Raw genomic sequence first — 25,628 nt, forward strand, 5'->3', positions numbered from 1 at the left:
GCGCGGACAGGGAAGGGAGCTGTGTAATGGGCTAAGGCAGAGTTAGAAGAGTGCGAGAAAGAGAATAAATATCTGCGATCGGTGCGGGGCGGCTGCCTGGCTCTGTCTCTCGTAAGTCTCGCTGGCCCGTTACGGGCTCCCCTAGCCTTGTCTCCGGACAGCCCGATGCTGTGGCAGTTATGCAGGATACACTAGCAGTTGGCAATGTTAGTGAGAAAAGTGAATGGATGGGTTAGCAATACGGGACTGAAGAGAAAAAAGCAGTAAAGGTTAGGACCGATTATATTGTTACTTGCTGTTATTTTTGATTTGTGAGGATTCGTATATAGCGCTTATAATGCTGCGTTCGTCTAGGATAGTCGCGTCCTTCGCAAGCAGTCGGCCTCTTGCGCAGCGCTCGTTCTCTGTGGCTGCTCATTTGCAGTCTCACATTGGTTCTTCACCCATATTTATTCCAGAATCTGTTGAGCTTGCCTTAGACGTCTACGGTGCTGACCTAGATACACATGCGGTTCCTCTAGTGATTAAGGGGCCCAATGGAGTTGGAAGAGTTCCGATCGACACTTTTGCTCGACTAAACCTGAGTGCGGATGGGAAGACGCTCTCTGTTTCCGTGGAAAATTCAAAGGACGGAAAGCAGCGTGAGATGTGGGGAACACTACGGAGTCTTATTCAAAACTATGTTACCGGTGTTACTGAGGGACATATTGTTCTTCTGACTTTTGTCGGAACAGGTTATCGATACGAACTGGCGGCTAATGGAAAGGAAGTCAATGTCAAGGTTGGTCAGACGGGTACAACCAAGTTTGTCTTTCCAGAAGGTGTCACAGCAGTTTCACCTTCTCAGACCAGACTTATGCTTCGAGGTCATGATAAGCACGTCGTCACTCTGTTCGCCGCCCGTATCCGTAGTTTAAGACCTCCAGAACCATACAAAGGAAAGGGAATTTTTGTCAACAATGAGACCATTAAGCTGAAGGGCAAGAATGTGAAATAAATAATTGTTTATTTATTCTAGCTTGGAGTTTTTGTTTATTGTGGTCACATTCTTGTCTATATGTGCATATGTCATACTTGTAAATATTAATATTCATATATACATGATTCACATGGCTTTATTGCTCAGCAAGAACCTGCTGAACAACTTCAAGAACTTTGGCATGTACTGCTTTAGACGCGGCAACAATTCCTTTATTTTCTTTGAGTGTTCGACCCTTCGTGAAATCCAGTCTCTTGCCATGCATGTCTGTAACAATACCACCGGCCTCTGCAACTAGCAGATCCCCCGAGGCATGGTCCTAGACCGCAAGTTAATATTTATACCACATGACCAATTCTAATTCCTCTTACCCAAATTTTCTCTTCGTATGTCGCGCTGACCGGTAAACGAAGATAAATATCACCATCTCCACGAGCAATGCTAGCATATTTCGCCTGAGAGTCCATTCGCACAGATGGCTTACTAATTCCTAATAGCTCTGCTATTCGAGCCTGCTGGCCATGAGAGCTATGTCCAGCCTCTACACTTTCGCAAAAAGATGCAGAAGTGGTATTAGTCAGAGAACTCATGTGGATCCTTGATGCGGCCGACAAGGAACTTCCGATTGGTCTCTAAATTATTCTGTCAGAAATTAAGGTTGCAGATAAATCAATAGAACGTACGCAGTAAGCACCTTCCCCCTTGATGGTTGAGAAGATAACTCCTTTTCCACTGGTTTCATCTTTGGGATCGACAAGCAAGTTCGGACATCCAATCACGCCGACCACAACTTGTCCATCCACAATCAACGCCAGGCAAACTGCAAATTGACCTCCACGTAAAAATCCTTTAGTTCCATCAACTGGATCCAAAGCCCACATCCGAGAGACAGCTCCTCCTTCAAATTTACCCCAGTCAATCAGATCCAACATTCTACTTTCGGATTCAATCGAGCCAATCTCGTCGGAAACGCAATCCAGCTTAGAGCTTTCTTGAACAAGTGAATAGACTCGTTCACGGAGGGCCCTGTCACCTCGAAGAATTGACGAGTCTTCTTCGCCGACGACCGGATCCGTAGGGTATATTTTTTGCAGAGCACCAATGATTACAGCTTGGGCACCAAAATCGGCAACTAACAGGTTACCAAAAGATCAGAGATAAGCATACCAACTGCTAGAAAACCAATTACTGAAAAACATACCTGTTACTGGAGAATGATCACTCTTTGAAACACTTCCTGTTTGATGTGAGTCCGATACAATCTTAGTTAGCCTGCAAGCCCGTTCAACAGCGAGCTCGGCAATGCGTCTTTCCTTCTCATAAGCCATGATATGTTTTTTAGTACTACAACTGGCAAGATACGAATATGATCTTGCAGTTATAATTCTAAAATCTTGGATAATGTAGTAAATTGTGTCTGTCTATTGCAAGGAGTAGGAAGAATTAATCAAATTCGATTTTGTCTTGCTGAAGTTCGAAATTTCTCCGTTATGTAAAGCCTCACAACGTAAGACAGCCTTTATTTGTATTTCAAACACTATATTTTTATCGTTTTCATATAATTAATTCCAATGTTCTTATTTCTATTTACGAATCTGCGAGATGAACTATTCAAGGATTATCAATTATTTAGAAACCGGAGTTATTGCAAATGAAGGAACTGATGGTGCAGTAGCAGGGTCTGGCTTCGGAGGAAGCTGCCAGGTGAAACCGAAGTGCTTTATTGCTTCCTCAAGCTTTTCATCTATGCACATGAAACCAACATTTTTGTTCGCTGACATGTAGATTCCGACGTTGAGATTACGCATATAAAGACGCTCAGTTAGTTGAGATTTACCCTTGACCGTGTCCCAGAAACATTCAATAGTCTCTACTAGTAAATTTTCAGTGTCTGCGCGATCTGTCATATGGCCTGCTGCAGTGGTCACTCGGATACCTGAAGATGAGAGTTCAATGTTCTTGGCTTTAATATACTCAAGAAGGAAGTCCATCGATTTTATATAGTCCATCATATTCGAGGTGTCGATGATATAGACTGGAATGCCCTCGTAAATCGAGTCGCCTGCAAAGAGAACATGCTCGTTGACGTCGTAGAGAGCAATTTCGTCCGGAGTATGTCCAGGAGTAAGAAGAGCCTCGATACCCAAGTCAACTCCTTTAAAGACGAGTTTCTCGCGGTGTTCAAGCCAGTGAGAGACGTTAAACTTAGGCGTTTCGATACCGAAAGCACAACACAAGGAATGGCATCCAAGATCATTAAGAATGTAATCCCGGTCATTTCCCGAAATAAAGATATCTGAGTCATCCGAAAACTCAAATATTCCTCCGATGTGATCATAATGCGTGTGGGTGATGAAAATCAACCAATGCTTGTTGACAGTATTGCCCTCAGCATTAATGAATGTGAGCTCGTCATTCTTAGCTAGATGGGCTTCGAGAAACGGACGAATGTATTTATTTTGAACAGTCATGTCTCGACAATGCTTGGGTCCGCATCCAGTATCGAGAAGAAGTAGTAGAGTAGGATATACCTTGACGTAGATGAAAGGTAGTTCATTAAGTGAATCAATCTGGACAATTTTATAAGTCGAAGGATTGAGTTTCTCGAACGTGAAGCAGGAAGTTTGATCTGTAATTGAAATATCAGCCATTTCTGCGACTCAAATAGACGTTAGATAAAGTGAAGAAGTTATAGATATAGAATTGGAGGGAAGAGGGAAGATAGCTATCCAAAGGTTTGATAAGTTGTTCTTCGATATTGGAATGGCTCGAGCGCTTGCCTAAAGGGGAGCAAATATGCGACAAAATCCATGCTCGGTTGACAACTATATTTGCCCTCAGTCAATATTATTTACGTACAATTTTACCGAGAAACCTGAAAGACAAAATGGCAGAAGTATGATATTAGAAAGCAGCGATACTGTTAATATAATTTGCATGATGAGATGACTGGGACTCTTCGCATTTATGAACCTCAAAAGATGGATAACAGAAAATTAAAGAAACTCGAAATAAGTCCATGGAGATTGAAACATATGAGATAAATGAGTTGACCAGCTCAGCCTTGCTGTTGGCTGGCAGTCTTTTGATTTCGTAGACTGTATAATCTTCAGGTACGATAGCTAATACTGGCAAAACGAGAAAGTATGTCCAATCATGCAATGTGCGCAAAACTAAACGGCTAGAATTGAAAAAAAAAAAAAAAAAAAAAAAAAGATAATAATTCATTTTTATAATTGCCTCTCAAAATATAAGCAATTTCAAACTAGATTCGTTGAAATCAATTTGCGCCGAGATAACTCAAAGATAAAAATCTGTGTTTACGGCAGACAAACATAAAATAACACATGCAGAAACTAGTCACTGAATATTTTCCCATCATTCCTGTCCAATTCAACAGTTCAGATTTTCATTCATCGAAATTAACCCCCGATCAAAGAATCAGCTGAATCAGACTCATTTGTGACCTCCAGCCCCACACTCAATCAATATCTTGTTATCTATCGCTTCATCTTCTTGTTCAGATTAATTTGTTATTGAACAGACACAATGATAGATCAGGAAAGCAATTCATCAGATCCGGATCAAACACAGATTTTGAATCAAGACCGTGCAATTAGCGTTCTGAACCAAATCAGCCAAACAAAGTCGGCGACAAGAAACAAGACTGAATTGTTTGTTTATTCGCCAGCGAAGCGATTTCGAAGGATCAGAGCTGACAAGGAACGAGTTCGAAGACGATCTACGCAAATTAAATTAAAGCAGTTTACTTCTTCTTCATCTATCCCGAAATATTGCCCGTTCAGTAGACAGCAGTTGTTGGACCGTTTACAGCTCTTCACAGATCGAGCATGGACTTTCGATCCCAGCGAACCTTTTTCCAGTCCTCTGCTCTGGGCTCGTTCGGGCTGGACATGTATCGGTGCACAGACTTTGGAATGCAGATTATGTTGGACCAGATTTTATGTCGACGTGCAAGCATTACAGCATGAGCTGAACCGTCCAATTTTGGAGATGACTCGCATTAGAAGGGCTCATAAAAATTCATGTTTGTGGCGTCGAAGGGTCTGTGATGGTACGTCTGGAATAGTTTTACTGTTATCTGGATGGAATTGACTAGTTTAGAAAAGCTTTACGGATTATCTCTTCCCTTGGAAGTGGACCAAGCAAAGTCAGACTTCTGTTCACGACTACGGACAATTGCAGGATATCTGGAGTTATCAGCGGTTTCAATCTCAGATTCTACGACACTGATCGATCGTCCAGCTTTGGTTTCATATTATTGGAGTTTGAGCAATATCCAAACACAATATACTTACACAGAAGTACAAATGATGACCGCGTTTATAATTGCGCTCACTGGCTGGACGGTTTCCGATCACAGTTTTACTTGCTCTGAGTGTTTTTCACAAATACAAATCCCCTCCGACGCTCCTCTGCAAATGGAATTCGATGCTGGACATCGTCCGTATTGTCCTTGGATATCGAGACAACAAGGCTCGTCTCCAAGTTGGAAAATTTTACTTGCGATTCTCAACTCAAGCAGTCCTTGTCGTATATCCCCACAAACCGCAGAACTGAAGACAGATTCTGTAGATTTAGACGAGATTGAAATTCAGCAAGACCGGAATCGCAAGGAACGAGTTCAACAGTTGAGAAAGCTCTACATCCACCAACCAAGCACAATTCGGCTAAATATAGTTAAATAACATTTTATATTATTCTGAATGATATTCAGAATATGAAATTCCAACTACAACCCCTTGCCATAGTTGCCCGATTCATAGAATTCTTTTATGAGCTTCACGATTTCCTCCAGAGCAGCTAACCATTCGAGAAGCTGCTCTTTAACAAGCGCCTGATCTTCACCCAACTTCGCATAGAAGTCTTTACGATACGGAGTTGCTTTCATTGCAAGCTAATCGAGTAATCAGCGATGCACGAAACATTTCATGCCGGAGGACTTACCTTGAAAACCGGACGAATTAAAATACTATGGAACTTGATCAAAGTCTCACTGTACGCCTTCGTAAAACTTTCTGTCAGTTCCTCGTTCGAGTCAACACTTCTACGGATTGCTACCGCAGTAAACTCAAGACCGCTATGTAGTTCGTTAATTTCCCCATCTACTGTTATCCCCATCTGCCAGACAAATTGTATCCATACCGAGTGAGCCATAATAAGCCTTGAGTAGCAGTTTTGGATTTCTCGACTTTTTCTGATAACACAATATCCTGTAGAGTTGTCGACATAACTGGCTTCGAGATCTGTCGTTCACGAATTTTCTAGTATTTTTAGAATCGTTCCAGAGGACCGCTGCAAAGATTAAGTAGTCTACCTTAATGTTACCATTCATATCGCTCTGAACCACGGTGAACGCCGATGATCCGAGCAAATCTGGCTGTTAGATCATATACAACATCAAATAATAATACATACCGAACAAAGAAACCAATGACTCGGCAGCCTCCAAAAACTCAGTCGTGTGGATCTTTCCTTCTACCACAGGAACGTCCTTGAATGACCGTTTCATCCCTTCAAAAAATGTAGAACTTGCCATTCTGAATTTTGTTAAGTCAATTTACGAATGCAAATTCGTGTCTTCTTTCAATCAGAACTTCGTGTTCCCTATTATTACAATTGACTACTAGACTTCTAACGAGACGCGAGCGAAGGAGGCCTGCGTATACGCGCCTGAACTTCCCAACCCTCATTCTCAGCTATTTCCAGATCTAGAAGTTTGACAACAGCCAACAACGAGATTAAAAATGAAATTTGTTTCTATGTACAGTAGATCATAAATTTGACTCAAGCAGTTTCTTAGATTCTAGGATAAAAGTCTGCATTTCTGGCTCAAGTGCTTTGCTACCTGCTGCATTAAAAGAATCTATTCCGCCCGCACTGCGAATACGTGATATCAAAGTCTTGGTGGTCGGTGATTGTATTAAATTTCTAATGCACACGGCACCGCGGAAAATAACACCTGAATCTTCATCATGCAGTATCCTAAGTATCGCTCTCAGGTTGCGCTCGTCTTCTAAAAGAATCTCCGATGCTGGCGTCCACTCAGATAAAGTAGCAAGCGTTCCAGCTGCAGCACACCGCGTCGCCAGATCCTCGACATCTGCAAGTGCAATCAAAATTCGCAGTCTATTTTTCTGATCTTTATCATCTGGATCAAGATACTTCGCCGCTACTTCAGGACTTCCAGATAAATTGCAAACTAGTTCTACGCTCGCACGTTGAACCATACTATTATTCGAGAGCATCAACGTCTCGACCTGAGACCAGCCTCTTTGAGCGATAAGCTTACTTATATTTTCGTTTCCCATCGACGCAAGATTTGTCAGTGCCAACAGAGCTTCGAAAATATCAAGATTTGTATTCTCTTCTGTGGTATCGTCCAATTGCAAAAGTAATGGCGGCACAGCAGCTACCGGAGAGGTACGTCCAGAAAATGCCAATGTCGGATTCACAGTTATCAATATCCTGGCTAAAGCCGAAATAGCAAATTGATTTGGACGTTCATCTTGAGTTACTCTAAAATTTTCAGCTGAAGAAGCAGAACCAGACGGCTGTAGAATTGATAATAAAATCGAGATACCGCCTTGTTGGACAATACCACTTCGATGAGCTCGTTCTGTAGCCAGGCCCTTCATTAGCTTGCCAATTGTTCTTCGAGAATTTGGACTTGCAGATGACATACACGCAGAAATTGATTCCAAAATTTTTAGATCTAGTAATTTTTTGCATCGTCTTGTAATCTGCATTTTGTCTTCTTCGATATCCTGATTCTTGCCATTATTGGCGTATCTTCGGAGTTTGGCTAATTGCTCGGCTTCCTTTGTCAAAATCTCAGGATAAGAAGTTAAATTACTTAAAATCGTCAAAATTGCAAAGATGATCGAATAATTTTTGCTCTCATGTTTCATAATAGAGAGTAAGGTTGTAACGAACTTCTTGTCGTTTATTAGCGTTTCCTTTACGGTCGGATTCAAACTTGAATACGTCAAACCCTCCAGGGCATTTGCCCGACTGTCTGCATCACCTACAACGGCAATTTCTCGTAAGATGTTTGAGAGAACTTCAATGTCTTTCCGCAATTGCTCAAATTCTTGTGCTGTGTCGTCAGTAAGGTTTGGCTTTGGAGTCGCGGTCAATTTGATTAGAATAGATGCAGCAAGCGCCTGTATATTTTGCGTAGATTCTTCCTCTTGCAAAGAAGATGCGATCAGTTTGATGTATTTCTGCTCGACCTCAGTACGACAGGATTTCGATACACAGCATGCGGAAATTAGCTGTAGAAATCGTTCGAGCAGTTCGATATCAAAGTCTCTTCTTATCAATTCTTCAGCCTTCGACTGCGAAGAGTCTAAAAAAATGCGACTAGCTATCGAATCATCAATGTGAAATAGCAAGGTCATGATACTAATTGCTTTAATCAGTTTAGATTTAACATCGGCGACGATAAGTTGTTCGACATTCTGTTGAAGTTGTTTCTGGATCTCTCCTGACGAATCGTTTTGCAGTAAGCCGGCCAGCTGAATAACCGCTCTGGCATGAACATCCGAATTCTGTTCACTCGAATGAATTTCATCCAAAATTACCGCTAATTGCGACATGTTAGTTGCTATTGCTATTGTGATTTTTTCATGACAACCTAGAGTGATGAATGGGACAAGGTTGGGACAGATCAAGTTGGGAGCAAAGTCGCATCACGCCGGCCAAATTTGTCTAAATTCGACCGAATATGCCTGCCATCTTCTGATTCTATTGCAAAGCTATTCGAAATTGTAAATATGAGAAGAATATGCAATGGAAATAGGCCCACTTTGGACTGCTTACGTCTTTTCTTGTGGCCAAAAACTGCTGGCTTGTCCACCGTCAACTTACAACCCTCTAGACTCAAGTGCATTTTGGACTCAAATACCGAAAGCTATCAGCTACTAGATCCTGGAATGCAATTCGATGTTACAAGGAGACCAGAATTTGATTCAAAAGCTATTCAAAATGGACAGGAATCATATACCAAAATTATTCGTGAGTTCCGCGTCTTTTGTATGATCTGGCCAAGGTGAGCTGACCTTGCTGAATTTGTACAGTTCATTCGACAGGAAAGAGAGCAGCCGGCACTGAGCTCTCCGTTTTTACCGAGCCTCCGCTCCATAATGAGCTCAGGAAAGTGCTACATGATTTTGTTCCCGCAGATGTGGTCTCTTTTCTCTACAGCCTTCTTCCCAAGGATTATCAGAACTTTCCTGCGAAAGGAACTTTTCCCCAAGCTGCTTATGTATGGGAGCTATTTGAGTATTTGTCGACTGTGCGACAAAATGATGAATTACTTGAACAAGTTTCCACAATGATCGAAGATGATGTTTATTCTTTCCTATTCAATTTGGCCTGGTACAGCAAGGATAAATACCGTAGAACACAATGTTTAGGAGATTTATGTTTTCTCGCGTCACGGTCGCATGGTTTCCGAATTCGATTTTATCGAATGTATATCTCTGCACTCAGTAGATTGGATCGGACAGAGGAGGCCTTGATTCTCTGGCAGAAATGGCAGCCGCTTGCAAAATCTGCAGCTGAGGACGATTCTGACTGGCAACGTTGGTCGGAGCTAAAAGCGATGATTTATTTAGACGCCTGGGATATGCAGAATGCTATGCTTAATATTCAGGAGATTCATTCTATGTTTAATAATGTCTCTATCCGATTGAGATCTCGTGCGATCATTAAACTTTGTCAGCTGGGAAAATTCAGTACTGCTAGAGCGATTTACAAGGAAGCGTTTGATTCGTATCAGGTTGCTTTATTTAAATCTCAGTCGGTTTCTACAGCATCTCTTTTTCAGTGTGAAATTGACGAAGAGCAGATTGAAAAGGAAGCGAATTTTCGAGAATATTTCCGTACTTATATGATGAAATGGATTTCAATCGCGCTTCGAAGTGGTGAATCTTCATTTGCGCAGAAGATTTTGAGCGATTATGAAATGATCGGAGACTCATTAGTCGGCCCTCGGTCATTAGCTCTAGTTAAATATTTCATGAAACGAGAAGTTAAGCAGTTAATGAGTTTGGAACATCGCCAGAAGTCTAGCAAGCCGACTCGAAAGCCAAGCGCAGCAGAGATTGCAAATGTCAGACGGAGAATCGACGATATATCTTTGGACATGTTTCCAGAAGCCAGGTACCATCCCGAATATTATAGAATCTTGTTGGATAGTCTGGGGAGAATGGGCGCAACGGACCGAATTCTGGACTTGTGGAAGCAAATGTATGAGTTTGACGTCCGTCCGGATTCTAATCATATGAACTCCGTGTTTCGTGCATTGTTGGAAAAAAGGATGTATACTGAGGCGGAGACGCTTTTGCAAGCCTTGGAGCACGTACGAAGAGTGGAGCTACTGGGTAATCCAATCGATAACTTTCTGCTCCGTCCTCCTGCTGCTGAGCATTATGGCCAATTCTTACGATATCATCGGAGGCGTAGACAGCCAGGACAGATTCTTGATCTTTTACGTCGCATGCGCGATCTGCGGATACACCTCACCACAGCCGTTTTTAATGGGCTGATGCAGGAGGCCATTGATGTGAAAAATCGTGCTGATTTGTTTCATTTTTTCAAGATTCTTCGGTCTTCACGATTTCTGGGTGTGTATCCAAATGCCGCAACATATCGGCTGCTATGGACAGCACTAAAGCAACGAGAGCATAGTAAATATGCACAATTTACAAGTCGAGATGCTCCAGGATCATCGTTGGATGTTTCAGTCGATTTCCAGACTAATGCTGATGTACGGACATATTTGATCGAAATGGTGAGAACAAATACCTGGCTTCCTACTTACGAAGTCCTCGACCTCGCCTTGGAAACTTTGGCACATGGCTGTGATATGCCTACATTTTTGACGCTACTGGAAGTTATCGGGTTTTATTATAAACTCCCGCTACGGGTAGAAAACATCGAGAAGATTATGGGATTCGTTGGATATGCGTTGATTAGTAAATACGGTCACTACTCACAGTGTGCGATTTTACGGCTCCTAGAAGTTAATGGAGTTGCCGGAACTGATAATTATCGTGACCAAGTCATCGCATTGTTGCTGAAATATTTAGGAGAAGAAGTACTGGCCCGTCAGGACATGCATAGTCGGGCTACATGGAGCGATCTGATCACTTCAATCAACAAGTTGATTTGCTCTACTCTTACTGGGCGGCAGTTGGAATGGCATAAGCAAAGTATTCTAGAAATTCGTTCCGCTCTGAGTTTGAACAATGAAATCCAGTATGAGCTGTGAATTGATTTAATTGGAGTTATGTATGGTTGATATTTTAGAAGCGGTGTTCCAGTGTAAATAGTAGTGGGAGCGAATTCTTAGTGCTAACCCTGAGAACTCAAATCAACAGGTTAATAAAACTATAGAATGCAATTGAAATTGATATTATAGATTTAGCAATTCGGCTTATTTCAGTTATTTGATTCGTTTGAGTCATAGTGAAGTATTAAATGCAATGTTGACGGCATTCTCAGGAGCAAAACTTCGGCAAACGCTAGTAGAGGGTCTAAATTTTTGTTTGGTGCTCACGACGGCATTCATGTTCTGGAAAGGACTCAGCGTTGCAGCAAACTCACATTCGCCAATTGTTGTGGTCTTGTCTGGATCCATGGAGCCTGCTTTTCAGCGAGGAGATATTTTATTTTTATGGAATCGCGCACCGAGAGTGAAAGTTGGTGACGTGGTTGTTTACGAAGTCCGAGGACGCGAGATTCCGATTGTCCATCGGATTGTGCGGAACCACGTGTCGTAAGTTTTGTTTCTCGGAGTTACTGCTGTTCATTGTTACAGCTTTTACGAAACGAATTGGATTTTCCTGAATTTTGCTAACACAAAGCAGAGCGCAGAAGCAGTTATTACTCACTAAGGGCGATAACAACGCTATGGATGATGTCGAGCTCTACGCTTACAGACAGTTCTATCTAAACCGAGATAAAGAAGTGATTGGAGCCGTAAAAGGATATATTCCGTGGGTTGGATATGTTACTATAATGTTAAGTGACCATCCGTGGATGAAATATTTGATGTTGCTCGGAATCGGATTCACTGCTATGACTTGATACGATCTTGCCTATTCTGACTTGGTAGAATTTGGTCAGATGTGGTATATTTTTTTAATTATATATGTAATCTAATATAAACGCGAGCTGGAAATAAAACTTACGTTAGTTGATTTCTGCCGATTCCTGCTATTGTAGTAGAGAACCTCTTGGGAATCAGATCGACAATTCTCCTCGTTTGGAGATGGCTTGTCTTCCCAAACGTGAAGGTTTCTAAGATCAATTTACGAGCCGAGCTCATGTGCATTTGAGATTGCAATCTATACTTGCGATCGCCTTGTCTCTTGAAGACCGCAATTCGGGCAACTTGGAAATTTATATCCATACCAATAATACTCATATTGCAAAGATCACTTCCATTTGCCGAAGTGGAATATTAATCATGAACTCGATCCAACTCAAACGGATCCGAAAGGTACATATTACTCTAATTCAATATTCCTTGACATTTTTTATATGCTCAAAATTAACCCAACCCCACCAATAAACAGGAAATGCTTGATATCTCAAAAGTATCTTCAGAAACTTTTACTGCAGGTCCGAAATCAGACGCCGATTTACTGAACTGGGAAGTGAAACTATACGGTCCTAAGGACACACCGTACGAGGTACACATCATTTATTCATTTCCAACCCTGTTTTCTGCTGAATGATGCTAATTGAAATATTCTAAGGGCGGTGAATTTTTACTAGACCTAATACTGCCGCCAGGTTATCCATTCCATCCTCCGACTCTCAAGTTCGTGACAGACATTTTCCATCCGAACGTTCTTCCCGGCGGTGCAATCTGTATTCCCATGCTCAAAACTGACCAATGGAAACCGGCTTGTAAACTGCTAACCATTATCGACATTGCTGTTAACTTGCTCGCACATCCGAGCGAAGAAGATGCCATCGAGGGGGATGCAGCAGATCTTTACAAACGAGACAGACAAAAATACGAGAAAACGGCTCGTGAATGGACAACAAAGTACGCTACTCCTTCCTAATCTTCTATCAGCTGAAATAAATTCTTCTACCTCTAAAATTCAAAAATAAAATTCATTTAAACAAAAATTCAATTGCTACAATACTATAAACCAAAAACAAGATTCAAACCAAAGTTATTTACCTGAATACACGAAACCTACACCCTCAAAACATAAAAATAATATCAGCTTAACCCAAAAACGGTGTATTCTATGAATTGCTTTCTAATTCAATGATAATACAAGTTCATCCGAAAGCATAATCAAATCATATCCTTTTTCTAGTGCTCTTTCAAAAACTATTTATTCGAGACTTGCCTAACACTTACAAAGCAACTCCCACAATAGCAGCAAGGAGAGCCGTGATACCAATCTTCTTTGAAGCATCAACCATATTAGCCATAGCAGCAGAGCTTGATGTGGTAGTAGAAGAGCTGGAGCTAGACGAGGAAGTGGCAGTCGAATCGGAGCTGTCAGTCGAGGAAGCGCTCGAGTCAGATCCCCCGGTGGAAGAAGAATCCGAAGATGATTCAGTTGCACTGGCTCCGGATGCGCTAGAAGGTGTTGTCGAATCAGTAATATCAATAGCATCTTCCGAAGACTCAGAAATGCTGTAAGTCTGATTGATGGTCTTGTCCGAAACATCGGTCCCAGAAAGCGTGATAGAATAGTTTGTTGCGGTCGTATTGATATCAATCCACTGACCACGGTTGTACGACGAGTCAAGACCATTCTCAATAAGAGAAGCAGCCAAAGTATCAGGAAGAGTAGTATTTCCATCAATATTATAGTATTCTGCAGCATAAGAGGTAGAACGGGTAGACGCGGCAGCAGTAGTCATAGTAGCAGTATTAATTTGAGCAATTCGCGAGCTGTAAGTGTCATAATCATCTCCTGTGGTAGCCGAGCCATCATCTCCAATAGTAACAAGACCATAATCAGATGACTCAGCAGTGAACTCATAGACTAAGCCGCCAGAAAAGACGCTCGACATATTATTGGAGTAAATAGCAGTCATCTCCTGAAACGTACGAGGAGTAACCTTATTGCAGCCATATTCTGAAAAGAAAACAGGAACGGTAAGATTAGAAAAGTACTTGACCAAATTCGAGTATCCTGACTCCGTAAAACTGGAGTCACCGCACCACTCATAGGAGTTCATTCCGTAGAAATCAACAGCAACATCCTCGTCACCGGCAACAAGATAGTCAGCAAGAGAAACACGGTAAGAGGCATCATCAGTTGCGGAATATCCGACAGGAATTTGACGGTTGATATGATTCTTAATATAAGCCTTCATGTCACGAACAACAGCCTTGATGTAATGCGGAGCAGTTTCGGCAGAAGTATTGTCATTCACAACTTCATTACCAGCAAAAAATCCAAGAGTATTGTTATAGCCAGAAAATGCCTCAATAACCTGGAAAATATGGCTAAGATAGGTCTCTGTGTATGTCGTCCAGGGCTCGTCAGAGTTCAAGCTCTGGCTGTAGATACCAGTATTGACATCAAGAACAAGGTAGATACCGGCAGCAGCAAGAAGAGACATGCATTCATCATGATCAATGGTAGGATCAACACTATAAACACGAATGGTCTAATAACAACAGTTAGCTCTAAACTCAAAGTCCAACAAACTCGTCTCGCTCGCTCTAGTCATTTACATCACAATCCATGTATCCTCCAGTCGTGTGGCACCAGTCCAAAAAAGGCAATTATCAACAGTCCTTACGCGTTACCCTTGCCCTCAAACGTAATCAAAAATAGAAAAGACCTAGCCTAGTCCCGAATGGGAAGGCACGCGTCGAAATAGGATAAAAAGTCGAAGGTGGGAAGTGAAGAGCGAAACGCGATTGCAATCCATGAGCCGGTTCAGCCGACAAAACTGTTCCGCAAAAGATGCCACACAATAAACTCATGTTGACTGGGATAATTAAACAAAACAAGAGGATTAATTCCGATATCTTCGTATAGAATTGATTGAGATGTATAACGACACGAAAATACTTGATCTTCCGTAGGAAAAAAAGAAAGATCGTAGCGACGAACTTAACAAGGAATAGGAGTTGGAAATCACTTACGTTAATGCCAAGTTGCTGGAAAAGATAGATATCTCTGGCGCAAGCTTCCACTTCAGAAAGAGGATCGGAGCCATCTGAGAAGCCAGAAGAACCGCCAGGCTGATAGTCAACGCCGACCATCCAGAACTGATGACACAGATTAGTATCAATGCGAGATATAACGACGAAGTAAGAATGAATCTAGAAGTAATACTCACAGGATCGTTAGTCTCTTCATCGACGAAGTAGCGGCCATCAATTTTCTTCGCATTAAGAGTGGCTCCAAGAACCGAAGACGCTAGGCCAAGAGTAAGAAGTAAGTTTGAGAAACGCATGATTGCTACCACGAAACAGGGAGTTTTTTTGACAATAAACGAGGGAAAAATATATAAAAACACACAACAAAAGAGCAATCCAGACTATCCAATCCAAACCTGCACTAAAGAAGGACCAAAAGAGCACACAAGCACGTACAGATCGAGTGTCGAGAAAATGAAACGATCAAAAAGTGTCAGAGAGGGAATAACGGGAAATAAGTAGGAGTCTGTATGAGCCTCTCTCTGACCCCCGGGTCTTGTTTACTGAGATCTATTCAGTGTTTACACTTACGTTTTGTGACTTAGCCGGGACTTGTGATTCGCCGGGGAGGGGCGAGTGCGAGCCATTTCCAAGAGTGGCTGTGGCTAGAGAACGGAGCCGGAGGCGCGTGCGTGCCTGGGCCACGCGGTCAGCGACTGTCGGGCGTGCTATTAGAGGAACTAAAGCAATACTCTGCGGGTTGTAGCTAAGAGTTTCTGACAGTTGCTGTGAGTCCAGCCTGGAACCTGCAAGGACTGCAGGAACTGCCTGGTGATTGTTTTAGCAGCCGAAACATGATTGGTATGCGTAGAATGATTTGAAAAATGGATATATCTCTGGTGTATGACCGCTCGTCGAAGTCGCTCAGCCGGTTTTGCTCAAGTCACTACCGACCCGCGAAATCAGACGACAGCTAGTTGCTCGCTCTTAAACCGCGCAAAATCCTGGGGCTCACAAATCCGCAAAAAATAGCATACTCGTATCGCGATACTGTAGAACGCGTTTGGACCGTACCGCGGTCGCGACCTCACGCTTGTCTTTACTCGAGCTCTCACGACTAAATCGAGCGGTTTACGCGTCCCACTCTTCCGTTGCCTTCGTCCCTAAGAAAGAGCGCACGCGCCCATGCATCCCCTGACGGTTCAGTAGATATAATTAATCTCCATTCCAGCTGACGACATCTTCTCCCTATACGGTTGAGCACAATTAGATACTATTAGGACTGATCTGTTATCCCTTGAATCTACTGGTTTAAGCTTGGTCGGGTCTTCGACTGACCTTTAGTTATCTTGCTCTCACCCTGCACCGCCCCCCCTGCAGTTGTCCGACAATCATGGTCTACTCAGAGTTTAGTCGCCTACTTTCTACCCTGCCAAGTCGCATCGCCTTGAGCTTGACTCCCTTGCGGTAATTCCAAGAACTTGCCCTAAATTACGGAGACCGGCCGAGCATGGAACGGTCCTGCTATAGTCATTGATACATGCATTAATATTACATCCTTTTAATTAAATAAAAATTTACAAATCACAAACTGAAAATTCTTTCTCAGCAATTCGAATGTTTGTAGATCCTGGCTCCCTCGTGCCAGCAATATCGTCATCCCTGCATTCCAAAGAACCTCCACCTCCCTACCCTCTCCTACCTCCTTCCTCCTTCCTCCTTCCCATCGCACATCATACATTATGTAAGCTTGATTCCCTTAAGAGCATGGTTCAATACATCTTCAATCGTGTCAATGTCATCTGTAGGAATTCGTGACATCTCTATGCCATAGTAGTTTGCAATTGAATTCAGCACATCAAAACTGGCCTTGTCGTGAACAAACGATATCGAGACACCTACACGTCCAAACCGCCCTGTACGTCCAATACGGTGCAAATATGTCTCTGGGTCGGGTCTCATATGCTCATCTACTGGTAAATCGTAATTTATTACCATAGACACACTAGGGATATCAATTCCGCGTGAGAGTACGTTCGTGGTGATTAGCACTTTGCTTCGACCTGCTCGAAAGTCGTCCAGAACTTGATCACGCTCGCTCGGCTGGAACTGTCCGTGCAAAACTGATACTCTATGTCCATCTTTTACCATTTGTTCCGCAATAGTATCAGCCGTATGTCGCGTGCGCACGAAGATAATCGAAGACCCAACCGTCAGTAGATGATACAATTCAACAAGCACTTGATACTTGTGTCTCTCGTTATCGCATTCAACGTACAGTTGCTTGATAGCTTTCACGTTCAGTTCGGTCACTTGGAGTCGCAGCTCGTTGGCATCCGGTATCACCGTCCGCGCGTAAGCCACTACTTCATCCGGGAATGTTGCAGAAAAAAGAACTAACTGAGAGGTAGGTAATAGAGCGTTCTTCACACGGATACACTGTTCGCCTTGACCTTGTCCTTCCAACATGTTATCTGCCTCATCCAATACAAATATTTTTATATGTTCTGTTGACAGCTGACGCCGCTTGATCATATCCACAACTGTTCCAGGTGTTCCTACGACAATATTGGCTTCAAGCTTCACAGATCGGGCTGCCCTTATGCTACTGCGGTCATTATCCGCTCTAATTGCAAACGCTGTAGTGACTTGTGTAAACTTTCCCATTTCTTGAACGACCTGCATGATCTGTCGAGCAAGCTCTCGAGAGGGAGCCAAACATAAAGCTTGTACTGTCTTCTGGGTTGGATCAACTCTCGACAGCATTGTCAATACAAAGGCCGCAGTTTTACCCGTTCCCGACTGAGATTGCGCAATCATATTCTTAGGGGGATTGTGGAGCAATAGCGGAAGTGCTTTCTCTTGAATTTTTGATGGCTTTTGGAACTTCATGGCATATACACCTTTCAGCAATTCAGGTGAAAGCTCCAGATCTTCAAAACTCTTGACCGAGTAAAGGATAGAATTGGGATCGGCTTGCATATCTGCTAATTTGACTAAGACCTCATGTTCACTTTCATCTAAAGTTATTGCCTTCGAATCAGAAGTGACTTCATTGATCAAGCTCTCCCTTTCTTCCTTGGTCAGCTCCGGTTCGCTACTCGCCACTTCAGTGGCTTTTGACTGTGTAGCATCTAATTTTGTCACTTCCTTTACGATAGCATCTTTTTCGCCAGTTTTGAAATCTTCAGAAGTAGTATCAGAATCGCTGCCCCAGTCGACGGCTTTACCACTGGGAATAAATTCTTTGGCAGCGGCGGAGAAGTTCTTAGATGCCGAAGATTCAGAACCAGTTGTATTCCAAGAATCTTTCGTCATACCATCAGCTCCATCAACCTTAGATGACATTGCGAATCTGTCTAACTTGTTAATTCCTCTTTGAATTCATTGTGGGATGTCTTCAAGATAAAGTATACTCGATCTAGCAAACAAAACTTACATTATGATATCTAGCAGATTTGAATCTAGCTCTCAAATTTATTGAAAAAGTCTCCAAAAAGTCTATAGTTTGTGTTTCAAAAGATAATAAAGCACTCTATGCAGACTATAATAAGTCAATTAGCTAAACTATTTGAACTAGTCTGTTGAATTCGATCCTGACTCGTTAGTTTTTTCTTGCTCCCAGATGATCTGTTTACACTGTCTAATATTTACCCGTCTATGCATTAATCACATGACTCGATTTTGGACTCTACTCCAGGACGCAGCTTGATGATCGCACTCGTTCTAGATGAAAGATCAGCATCCTTGTAAGCCTGAGGAGTAACCTCTTGGTTCAAACTGCTCAATTTATTGTATATAGCTGCATTTGTAGCTATATGTTTGATATCTGGCTTTTTTCTTTAGTTTGGTTTTGATCATGGAGGCTGAAGAGCCACTAGACGACTCCCTTTCTTTCGGCTCTGAGCTTAAGGTTTGTCTTCCAGACCGCATCAGCGAGTTATCGTCTAATATCAGTATATAATATTAACTGAATAATTTTCATAGGATGGATTTAAAATTACAGATGCTTGGGTATGATATGGACTATTGAGTTCAGGCTTGAGCTGGCGGCTGCGCAATACCATATATGATCTGAACACTGACCCTATGTAGATTGGAAACGGAATCCGATGGCTCGAGGATATACAAATATTTTATAGAGAGCGTTCAGCATTGGAAAAGGAATATTCCGTAAGATTACTGGCTTTGACAAAGAAATATTTCGACAAAAAGGCCAAAAGAAGTATTTCCTTATCTGTCGGTGACACTCCTCTAGTTACGCCTGGTTCATTAGAATCGTAAGTTTTTTAGGCAGCATTTATGAATGTATTTCTAATTTACTGTCTAGTGCAAGCTTGGTCACTTGGACTGATATACTGACTCAAACCGAGAATGTGGCCAATGAGCATGATCGGCTTTCGAACGAGATGACTTTGCAGGTTGCTGATCAATTACGGGGATTGCAGAACCGCTATGATGATTTCCAAAAAAAGGTTTATTTCTTGTCGGTTTGAATTTTCAATAGTTCTAACTACGATAGCATATTGTCTTCAATGAAAAGATTGAGCAACAGAGAAATGATATTTATTCTGATTTAAAGAAGGCTAAAAGCACGTATGATTCTTCTTGTCAGGTAGTGGAGAATGCTCGTTCGAAGGTCGATAAATCATTTGATTCTAGTAAGAACAAAGCTGCCAGGCATTTTGAACAGCATCAACTCGACATGAACAATGCCAAGAATTCATATCTCATCAGTATCAACGTGGCAAATCGAGTTAAAGATAAATATTATTTTCAGGATGTTCCGACTCTTCTTGACAGTATGCAAGATCTTAACGAGGCCCGTGTTCGTAAGTTGAATTCGATTTGGACTCAAGCCACCACTCTTGAAATATCCTGTCTGGATCGTTGCAAAGATCATTTTCAAGCTGCTGTAGACGCTATTGCAAGAAATGATCCTTACCTTGATTCTGCAATGTTCATGCGACACAATACTCCACCTGACTGGAATCCTCCTCAAGATTTTGTATACGAGCCTTCTCCAATATGGCACGATGATGAAGAAATGATAACTGATGAGCCAGCAAAGACATACTTGAGGAATAAGATAGCCCAATCTCGTCGTGGTATTTTGGATCTCCGGTCACAAGTAGAGCAAGGTCGCGACAATATTGAAAATCTTTTGCAAGTTCGTGAGCAGGCTATACAAGATACTACAAAAGCCAATTTTGATGAAGTCTTTACGAAGCTTATACAAGCTCAGCAAGAAGCATCGCTCGCTGATACTAAACGTATCGCCTTAGAGGTCGAAGTTGAAACCATTGAGGTTGTTGTAGGTGATATAGTCAGGGGTACAAAACCTCATGACTTTAAACCTGTTTCTTTCAAGATTCCCACTACTTGTCAGTATTGCAATGACTCTATCTGGGGTTTGTCTCGTCATGGTTTCAAATGTAGAGACTGTGGTTACACTTGCCACTCAAAGTGCCAAATGAAGGCACCTGCAAATTGCCCAGGAATTAATATGAAAAAGAAAAAGAAGAAATCGAAACATCAGGATTCAGTGAGTGTGAATGGTGATGGTAGCGATGATGATATTTCTTCAAAGTTTAGTCGGGCTTCGCTGACTACTCAGACTTCTTCAATGCTTGGTACGTGTTCTTGCTAATATATAATTTCAAAAATTTTCTAATAGAGTTTAGGATCTGTTTCTTCTCGATTTGGGCGTGGAAAATCTAAATCCAATGCGTCGTCAACGCAGGTAGCAGATATTTACGGGTTGACAAACGCAAAAGAGCAACTAGCTCATGCAAAATTTTCCTATACTCCTAATGGAGATGGTGAGATTCCCCTCACTGAAGGTGATGAAGTTGAAGTGTTGGAGCAGCACGATGGAACAGGCTGGATTTTGGTGCGAGATGGTCTCGCAGAAGGGTTGGTACCTTACAGTTATTTGGAGCTCGTATCAGATATTGCAGAAGTGACCAGAACTCCATCGGTATCTTCCAATTCTGCTAGTTTCAGTTTTTCAAGTCTGACGGGCCGAAAGAAGGGACCTGCAGTCGCACCAAAAAGGGGCGCAAAGAAGATTAATTACATGGTCAGTTTGTGACAATGCTGAAACCAAATGCTTTTTCTAATATTTTCTGCAGATAGCTCTATACGACTATACTGGACGATCTGATGCAGAACTTACAATTCACGAAGGCGATCGAATTGCATTGACAGGTGCTAATACAGGTGCCGGTTGGACTGAAGGTAAATGACATCTGGTTTTCAGAGGTAGCAAGCGTTATTAACTCATTACAGGCGAATTAAATGGTATTGTTGGAAGTTTCCCAACAGACTATGCTCGGCCTGCGGAGTAGTTATATTCGAAACCGAAAGTATCTTCATTGATTTGGTTTCCGACCTTATTGTATAGATTTTCAGCTGTGGGTCTAAAGTCGACTAGTTGAAAAGTCTTTTTTTTGCAGGAGTTTTGTATATGTGCAGCGTTTTAGTGTTCAATTGGACTTATTATACCTTTTGAACTATTTTATAAAATTATCTCGTAACTTGTATTAACACTGATGAGATATAAATAGTCCTTGGATATTTCAGTCTGTTACTTCAGAATGTTCAGTCGACAATTAGTGATGCTTGCTCATCGGTTTGCAAGATTCCTGAAAACAGTCATGCGGCTTTGCCAAAAGTGCACTAGAATGGACAGCGATACAAAACTAGCTACTAGAATCATTTATTATGCTTTTACAAAAACTGTTCGCAAGTTGTTGAGGTCCATTAAAAAATATTATACCAGAATGTTATACGCATTATAGATGAATATAGGAACAATAATATTTAATTGAATGACAAGGCCGAGTGCGCACGAGGGTAGTTATAGAGAATGCCTTTGTCAAGTCGCTCACCTCTAGGCGGATATAAAGTGCGAAGGGATAATGCCCGCAAGAAAGTCCTTGATCGGTACGAGATTATTGGATACATTGCAGCTGGAACTTATGGACGGTTGGTAGACAGCTTATGATTTGATTTTTTCAGGAATTATGATCTGACATGATTACACAGCGTATATAAAGCCCGGTCCAAATATGGGTCAGAGTTAGCTGTCTATCTAACATTGTGCGAAGTAACTAATTGCCGAAACAGTGAACCTCGTGAATTTGCCATCAAGAAGTTCAAGGCGGATAAAGAAGGAGAAGTAGTACACTACACTGGCATTTCTCAATCGGCTTGCCGAGAAATTACTCTGTGTCGCGAACTATCACATCTAAACATTACAACATTGGTCGAAATTATTCTTGAAGATAAATGCATATACATGGTGTTTGAGTTTGCTGAGCATGATCTATTAGTGAGTCAAGGCGATTATTTTATTTTATTGCTCTATTGACTAATGTTCAGCAATTGGTGCATTTTCATTCACATCCGGATCGCAGGCCGATCCCCGAGTCAGAGGTGAAGTCTATTTTATGGCAGCTTCTTAATGGCGTTTCATATCTACATCAAAACTGGGTTTTGCATAGAGATCTTAAACCAGCAAATATCATGGTTACCGCCGATGGCACGGTGAAAATTGGAGATTTAGGATTAGCTCGCCTGTTTTATAAGCCGTTACAACCTCTGTATACTGGGGATAAGGTCGTCGTTACTATTTGGTATCGTGCTCCGGAATTGTTATTAGGATCTCATCATTATACTCCAGCGGTAGATATGTGGGCTGTTGGTTGTATTTTTGCGGAATTATTGGCTCTACGACCAATTTTTAAAGGTGAGGAGGCCAAAATGGATAGTAAGAAAACAGTTCCTTTTCAGCGGAACCAAATGCAGAAAATCATTGAGATCCTTGGGACGCCTACTAGTAAGAGTATTTTATTATTGTGAAGATTTAATATTCTAATATGTCGTATCAGAGGATAATTGGCCTGCGTTGCCACAACATCCAGAATATCATGCTCTATCATCCTTTAAGATGTACCCTAATGTTTTAGAGTCATGGTATAATACAGTTACAGGAGTTGGTTCCAGCGACTCGAGTCGGTCTTTAAAAGCAACAGCTACCGGATCTGCTCGAGGTCTGAATTTATTGCAGCGACTACTCGAATACAACCCGTTAAAACGTCTTACAGCTGAGCAAGCTCTCCAGCACCCATATTTTAGTACGATGCCGAAACCGACAGCTAAGTAAGTACATTATTCACTTTTTTCTTCAAATTATAATTGGAATATTGTTGTTAAGCGCGATCTAGCATTTTTGAAGGAGTTAATTTGGAATATCCAAGGCGACGAATTTCAAACGAGGATAATGATATTAAAACGGCCAGTTTACCAGGAACCAAACGGACTGGACTGGCAGATGATTCGCTTGCTGCCCGAAAGAAAATCAGAAATGAATGACTGCGTAGTAGCACTGGTTGAAAACATTGATAGCGGTTTGTGTTTATTGTATTTATTTAAATCTCAATGTATTTTTGTATAAGTCGCATTTTCGTATAGGCTTCCAAGCGCTAGTCCTCTCCTAATTCTTGGATTTGCTCCATGAATCCATGATGATCAATTGAATTTGGATTGTTTACGCGCTTTGGGGCTCATCGCGTGCGGCCCCGAATGCTGGGAACACCTTCTATCGCTGGTAGCTCCTTTCAATTCAACGCGACATCAAGGAAAAAAGGGTAAATTTGAAAAGAAGCCAAATTATAACCATTATGGGTAATTTTTTTGGTCGGCTATCGGTATGGAAGACCATTCGTGTTTTATGTTCCGGCATTAAAAACTTTTGTTACTGATATCGAGTACATAGCGAGTATTCGGTGGCTCGAAGGAGATCAGGTAGGAATCAGGAATGGACACGGTGTAAAGGCTTACTTAAATTTCAATTAACACGAGTAGGCTACTGATGCTGGGTTTGGATGGCGCCGGAAAAACTAGTAGGTTGCTGGTGTTTGAAGTTCGTGGAATTCAGTTTAATATGGACTATAGCAATTCTTTGCTATTTGAAATCTGGAATTTTGTGAGTCGAACCCGACGAGGGATATACATTTTTATTGCTGGACGCGTCTTGAATACTGAAACATTTAATTCTAATTTGATTTCATAGTACACTGGTTGTTCCGACAGTAGGATTTAATGTCGAGTCGGTTTCGTTCAAGCACGTTCGTTTCGATATATGGGTATGTTGACTTTGCCCATTATGAATCTTACAGATATCTAATCTGCATTCAACCAGGATGTGGGCGGTCAGAGTCACATAAGACCTCTATGGAGGCACTATTTTACCGGCGCCCAAGCTTTAGTATTCGTGATAGATTCCGGAGCTCCAGATAGAATCTTGGAAGCCAAAGAGGAGTTTTTGCGAATAGTCAATGATCCAGAGATGGCGAATATCTCAGTTTTATTATACGCCAATAAACAAGATGTCACGAACTCTCAGACACCCAAGGAAATAACAGAAACTTTGCAATTGACAAAATGTCTAAAAGGACGAAAATGGATGGTTCAACCGTGTGTAGCCAAAACAGGTGAAGGCGTCGAAGAAGGCATGCGATGGCTCAAAGAGAATGTATGAGTTCAAAAGGAAATTATGTAAGAGTGTGCGTGCTCGCAAATAATATCAATTAACTGCTCCAGGTCTTTTAATACTCTTGCAAGTAACGTTTGGCTTTGTGGACTAACGTGTGTATTATTATTATTTTTGGGCAACTGATGCTTGTTTTGGGAGGGCTTTACTTTAATTTCATGATCTTGTTGCTGAAATGCTACTTGCTCCACTGCTTAATTTTTCCGTAAATTCACAAAATTAGGCAGATATTATCGTATACCAGTATAATAGTAGACTGTAAATAAGTAGCATCTAACAATATTAGTAGTAAAACAAAATAAATTAAAAAATTCGTCACAGACAAGATTCGAACTTGCGCGGGCAGAACCCAACGCCTAAACTACGAATTAATAGCAGGGCGTCGCCTTAACCACTCGGCCACTGGGACATAATTTACACATAATAGCTGTATCAGCTCCTATCAACTCTAGAACTTGGCTGCCTTGCATTTGCAAATGTAGTAATTATTGTTTTATGCCGTTCTGGCCCTAACGTTCGGTTCAATATCTGCTTAGCTTTGAGAATCCGCTAATTTGGTCGGACTTCATTTTAAAGTGGCATTGTTAAGTACTTATTACGAAGAGTGAATCAAACGCATACAAACTAGTAATTATAAATAGATGAATAAATTATGCAAATTTGATCACAAATAATATGGGGTTAAGAATTTGCACCAGAGAGAATTTGATCTCGATTGAAAAGAATTGAAAACAGGTTCCGAAAGACTTCGTTATCCTCTCCCATCCTCTTGGGATATGTCTTGGTGTTTAACCCAAGCATTATCAGCTGAAGATAATATTCTAGCTATGCGTTAACATTGTAATCAGTAAATGGGCCACTTTAATTTCAACTTATGGTAAAATATTTATGTTATGACTAGTTGAATAATGAGCTAAATCCCACAT

General features: G+C 41.6%; 14 protein-coding genes and 1 non-coding gene across 15 annotated transcripts; 8 read left to right on the forward strand and 7 right to left on the reverse strand.

Annotated features, from left to right (window-relative positions):
• Positions 1–3: 3 nt before the first annotated feature.
• On the forward strand, positions 4–1,181 carry V1516DRAFT_679338 (mitochondrial 54S ribosomal protein uL6m). The gene has a single exon (XM_066922903.1). It carries the CDS (start codon positions 338–340, stop codon positions 995–997), a length of 660 nt encoding a protein of 219 aa, XP_066776485.1. The 5' UTR covers positions 4–337; the 3' UTR covers positions 998–1,181.
• On the reverse strand, positions 1,057–2,455 carry V1516DRAFT_501296 (uncharacterized protein). The gene is made up of 4 exons (XM_066919117.1): positions 2,181–2,455; positions 1,663–2,111; positions 1,351–1,611; positions 1,057–1,298 (listed from the first exon to the last, which is right to left on the reverse strand). The coding sequence occupies exons 1-4, from the start codon at positions 2,305–2,307 to the stop codon at positions 1,116–1,118; spliced, it is 1,020 nt and encodes a 339-aa protein (XP_066776486.1). The 5' UTR covers positions 2,308–2,455; the 3' UTR covers positions 1,057–1,115.
• Positions 2,258–3,756, reverse strand: V1516DRAFT_502327 (beta-lactamase-like protein). Its single transcript, XM_066919118.1, has 2 exons — positions 2,916–3,756; positions 2,258–2,849 (listed from the first exon to the last, which is right to left on the reverse strand). The coding sequence occupies exons 1-2, from the start codon at positions 3,628–3,630 to the stop codon at positions 2,605–2,607; spliced, it is 960 nt and encodes a 319-aa protein (XP_066776487.1). The 5' UTR covers positions 3,631–3,756; the 3' UTR covers positions 2,258–2,604.
• Positions 3,757–4,368: 612 nt separating this feature from the next.
• V1516DRAFT_500245 (C3HC zinc finger-like-domain-containing protein) lies at positions 4,369–5,873 on the forward strand. The gene is made up of 2 exons (XM_066919115.1): positions 4,369–5,054; positions 5,105–5,873. The coding sequence occupies exons 1-2, from the start codon at positions 4,529–4,531 to the stop codon at positions 5,686–5,688; spliced, it is 1,110 nt and encodes a 369-aa protein (XP_066776488.1). The 5' UTR covers positions 4,369–4,528; the 3' UTR covers positions 5,689–5,873.
• On the reverse strand, positions 5,601–6,625 carry V1516DRAFT_679347 (glycolipid transfer protein domain-containing protein). Its single transcript, XM_066922904.1, has 5 exons — positions 6,419–6,625; positions 6,318–6,376; positions 6,146–6,264; positions 5,948–6,080; positions 5,601–5,897 (listed from the first exon to the last, which is right to left on the reverse strand). The coding sequence occupies exons 1-5, from the start codon at positions 6,537–6,539 to the stop codon at positions 5,733–5,735; spliced, it is 597 nt and encodes a 198-aa protein (XP_066776489.1). The 5' UTR covers positions 6,540–6,625; the 3' UTR covers positions 5,601–5,732.
• Positions 6,626–8,631, reverse strand: V1516DRAFT_679349 (armadillo-type protein). Its single transcript, XM_066922905.1, has one exon. It carries the CDS (start codon positions 8,599–8,601, stop codon positions 6,775–6,777), a length of 1,827 nt encoding a protein of 608 aa, XP_066776490.1. The 5' UTR covers positions 8,602–8,631; the 3' UTR covers positions 6,626–6,774.
• A 29-nt stretch (positions 8,632–8,660) lies between these two features.
• On the forward strand, positions 8,661–11,413 carry V1516DRAFT_679351 (uncharacterized protein). The gene is made up of 2 exons (XM_066922906.1): positions 8,661–9,019; positions 9,082–11,413. The coding sequence occupies exons 1-2, from the start codon at positions 8,779–8,781 to the stop codon at positions 11,277–11,279; spliced, it is 2,439 nt and encodes an 812-aa protein (XP_066776491.1). The 5' UTR covers positions 8,661–8,778; the 3' UTR covers positions 11,280–11,413.
• On the forward strand, positions 11,387–12,288 carry V1516DRAFT_501191 (uncharacterized protein). The gene is made up of 2 exons (XM_066919116.1): positions 11,387–11,786; positions 11,878–12,288. Exons 1-2 carry the CDS (start codon positions 11,494–11,496, stop codon positions 12,095–12,097), a joined length of 513 nt encoding a protein of 170 aa, XP_066776492.1. The 5' UTR covers positions 11,387–11,493; the 3' UTR covers positions 12,098–12,288.
• V1516DRAFT_679355 (ubiquitin-conjugating enzyme/RWD-like protein) lies at positions 12,248–13,131 on the forward strand. The gene is made up of 3 exons (XM_066922907.1): positions 12,248–12,512; positions 12,589–12,705; positions 12,772–13,131. The coding sequence occupies exons 1-3, from the start codon at positions 12,480–12,482 to the stop codon at positions 13,084–13,086; spliced, it is 465 nt and encodes a 154-aa protein (XP_066776493.1). The 5' UTR covers positions 12,248–12,479; the 3' UTR covers positions 13,087–13,131.
• A 6-nt stretch (positions 13,132–13,137) lies between these two features.
• Positions 13,138–15,622, reverse strand: V1516DRAFT_679360 (Glucanosyltransferase-domain-containing protein). The gene is made up of 3 exons (XM_066922908.1): positions 15,344–15,622; positions 15,147–15,272; positions 13,138–14,662 (listed from the first exon to the last, which is right to left on the reverse strand). Exons 1-3 carry the CDS (start codon positions 15,458–15,460, stop codon positions 13,391–13,393), a joined length of 1,515 nt encoding a protein of 504 aa, XP_066776494.1. The 5' UTR covers positions 15,461–15,622; the 3' UTR covers positions 13,138–13,390.
• A 1,051-nt stretch (positions 15,623–16,673) lies between these two features.
• V1516DRAFT_679361 (uncharacterized protein) lies at positions 16,674–18,740 on the reverse strand. The gene is made up of 2 exons (XM_066922909.1): positions 18,583–18,740; positions 16,674–18,498 (listed from the first exon to the last, which is right to left on the reverse strand). The coding sequence occupies exon 2, from the start codon at positions 18,489–18,491 to the stop codon at positions 16,884–16,886; it is 1,608 nt and encodes a 535-aa protein (XP_066776495.1). The 5' UTR covers positions 18,492–18,498; positions 18,583–18,740; the 3' UTR covers positions 16,674–16,883.
• A 125-nt stretch (positions 18,741–18,865) lies between these two features.
• V1516DRAFT_679362 (uncharacterized protein) lies at positions 18,866–21,875 on the forward strand. The gene is made up of 8 exons (XM_066922910.1): positions 18,866–19,056; positions 19,131–19,157; positions 19,239–19,423; positions 19,474–19,618; positions 19,666–20,776; positions 20,828–21,225; positions 21,278–21,383; positions 21,435–21,875. Exons 1-8 carry the CDS (start codon positions 19,003–19,005, stop codon positions 21,491–21,493), a joined length of 2,085 nt encoding a protein of 694 aa, XP_066776496.1. The 5' UTR covers positions 18,866–19,002; the 3' UTR covers positions 21,494–21,875.
• V1516DRAFT_679368 (kinase-like domain-containing protein) lies at positions 21,876–23,789 on the forward strand. The gene is made up of 6 exons (XM_066922911.1): positions 21,876–22,133; positions 22,194–22,220; positions 22,275–22,479; positions 22,530–22,986; positions 23,039–23,309; positions 23,375–23,789. The coding sequence occupies exons 1-6, from the start codon at positions 22,015–22,017 to the stop codon at positions 23,520–23,522; spliced, it is 1,227 nt and encodes a 408-aa protein (XP_066776497.1). The 5' UTR covers positions 21,876–22,014; the 3' UTR covers positions 23,523–23,789.
• Positions 23,780–24,957, forward strand: V1516DRAFT_679375 (ADP-ribosylation factor family-domain-containing protein). The gene is made up of 6 exons (XM_066922912.1): positions 23,780–23,857; positions 23,926–23,954; positions 24,015–24,052; positions 24,105–24,135; positions 24,223–24,295; positions 24,352–24,957. Exons 1-6 carry the CDS (start codon positions 23,831–23,833, stop codon positions 24,688–24,690), a joined length of 537 nt encoding a protein of 178 aa, XP_066776498.1. The 5' UTR covers positions 23,780–23,830; the 3' UTR covers positions 24,691–24,957.
• Positions 24,958–25,015: 58 nt separating this feature from the next.
• On the reverse strand, positions 25,016–25,111 carry V1516DRAFT_t58. The gene has a single exon. It is a non-coding gene; the product is annotated as a tRNA-Ser (tRNA).
• Positions 25,112–25,628: the final 517 nt, after the last annotated feature.

The sequence above is a fragment of the Lipomyces oligophaga genome (assembly GCF_038497815.1).
Source record: "Lipomyces oligophaga strain CBS 7107 unplaced genomic scaffold V1516scaffold_6, whole genome shotgun sequence".
Classification (NCBI taxonomy): domain Eukaryota; kingdom Fungi; phylum Ascomycota; class Lipomycetes; order Lipomycetales; family Lipomycetaceae; genus Lipomyces; species [Lipomyces] oligophaga.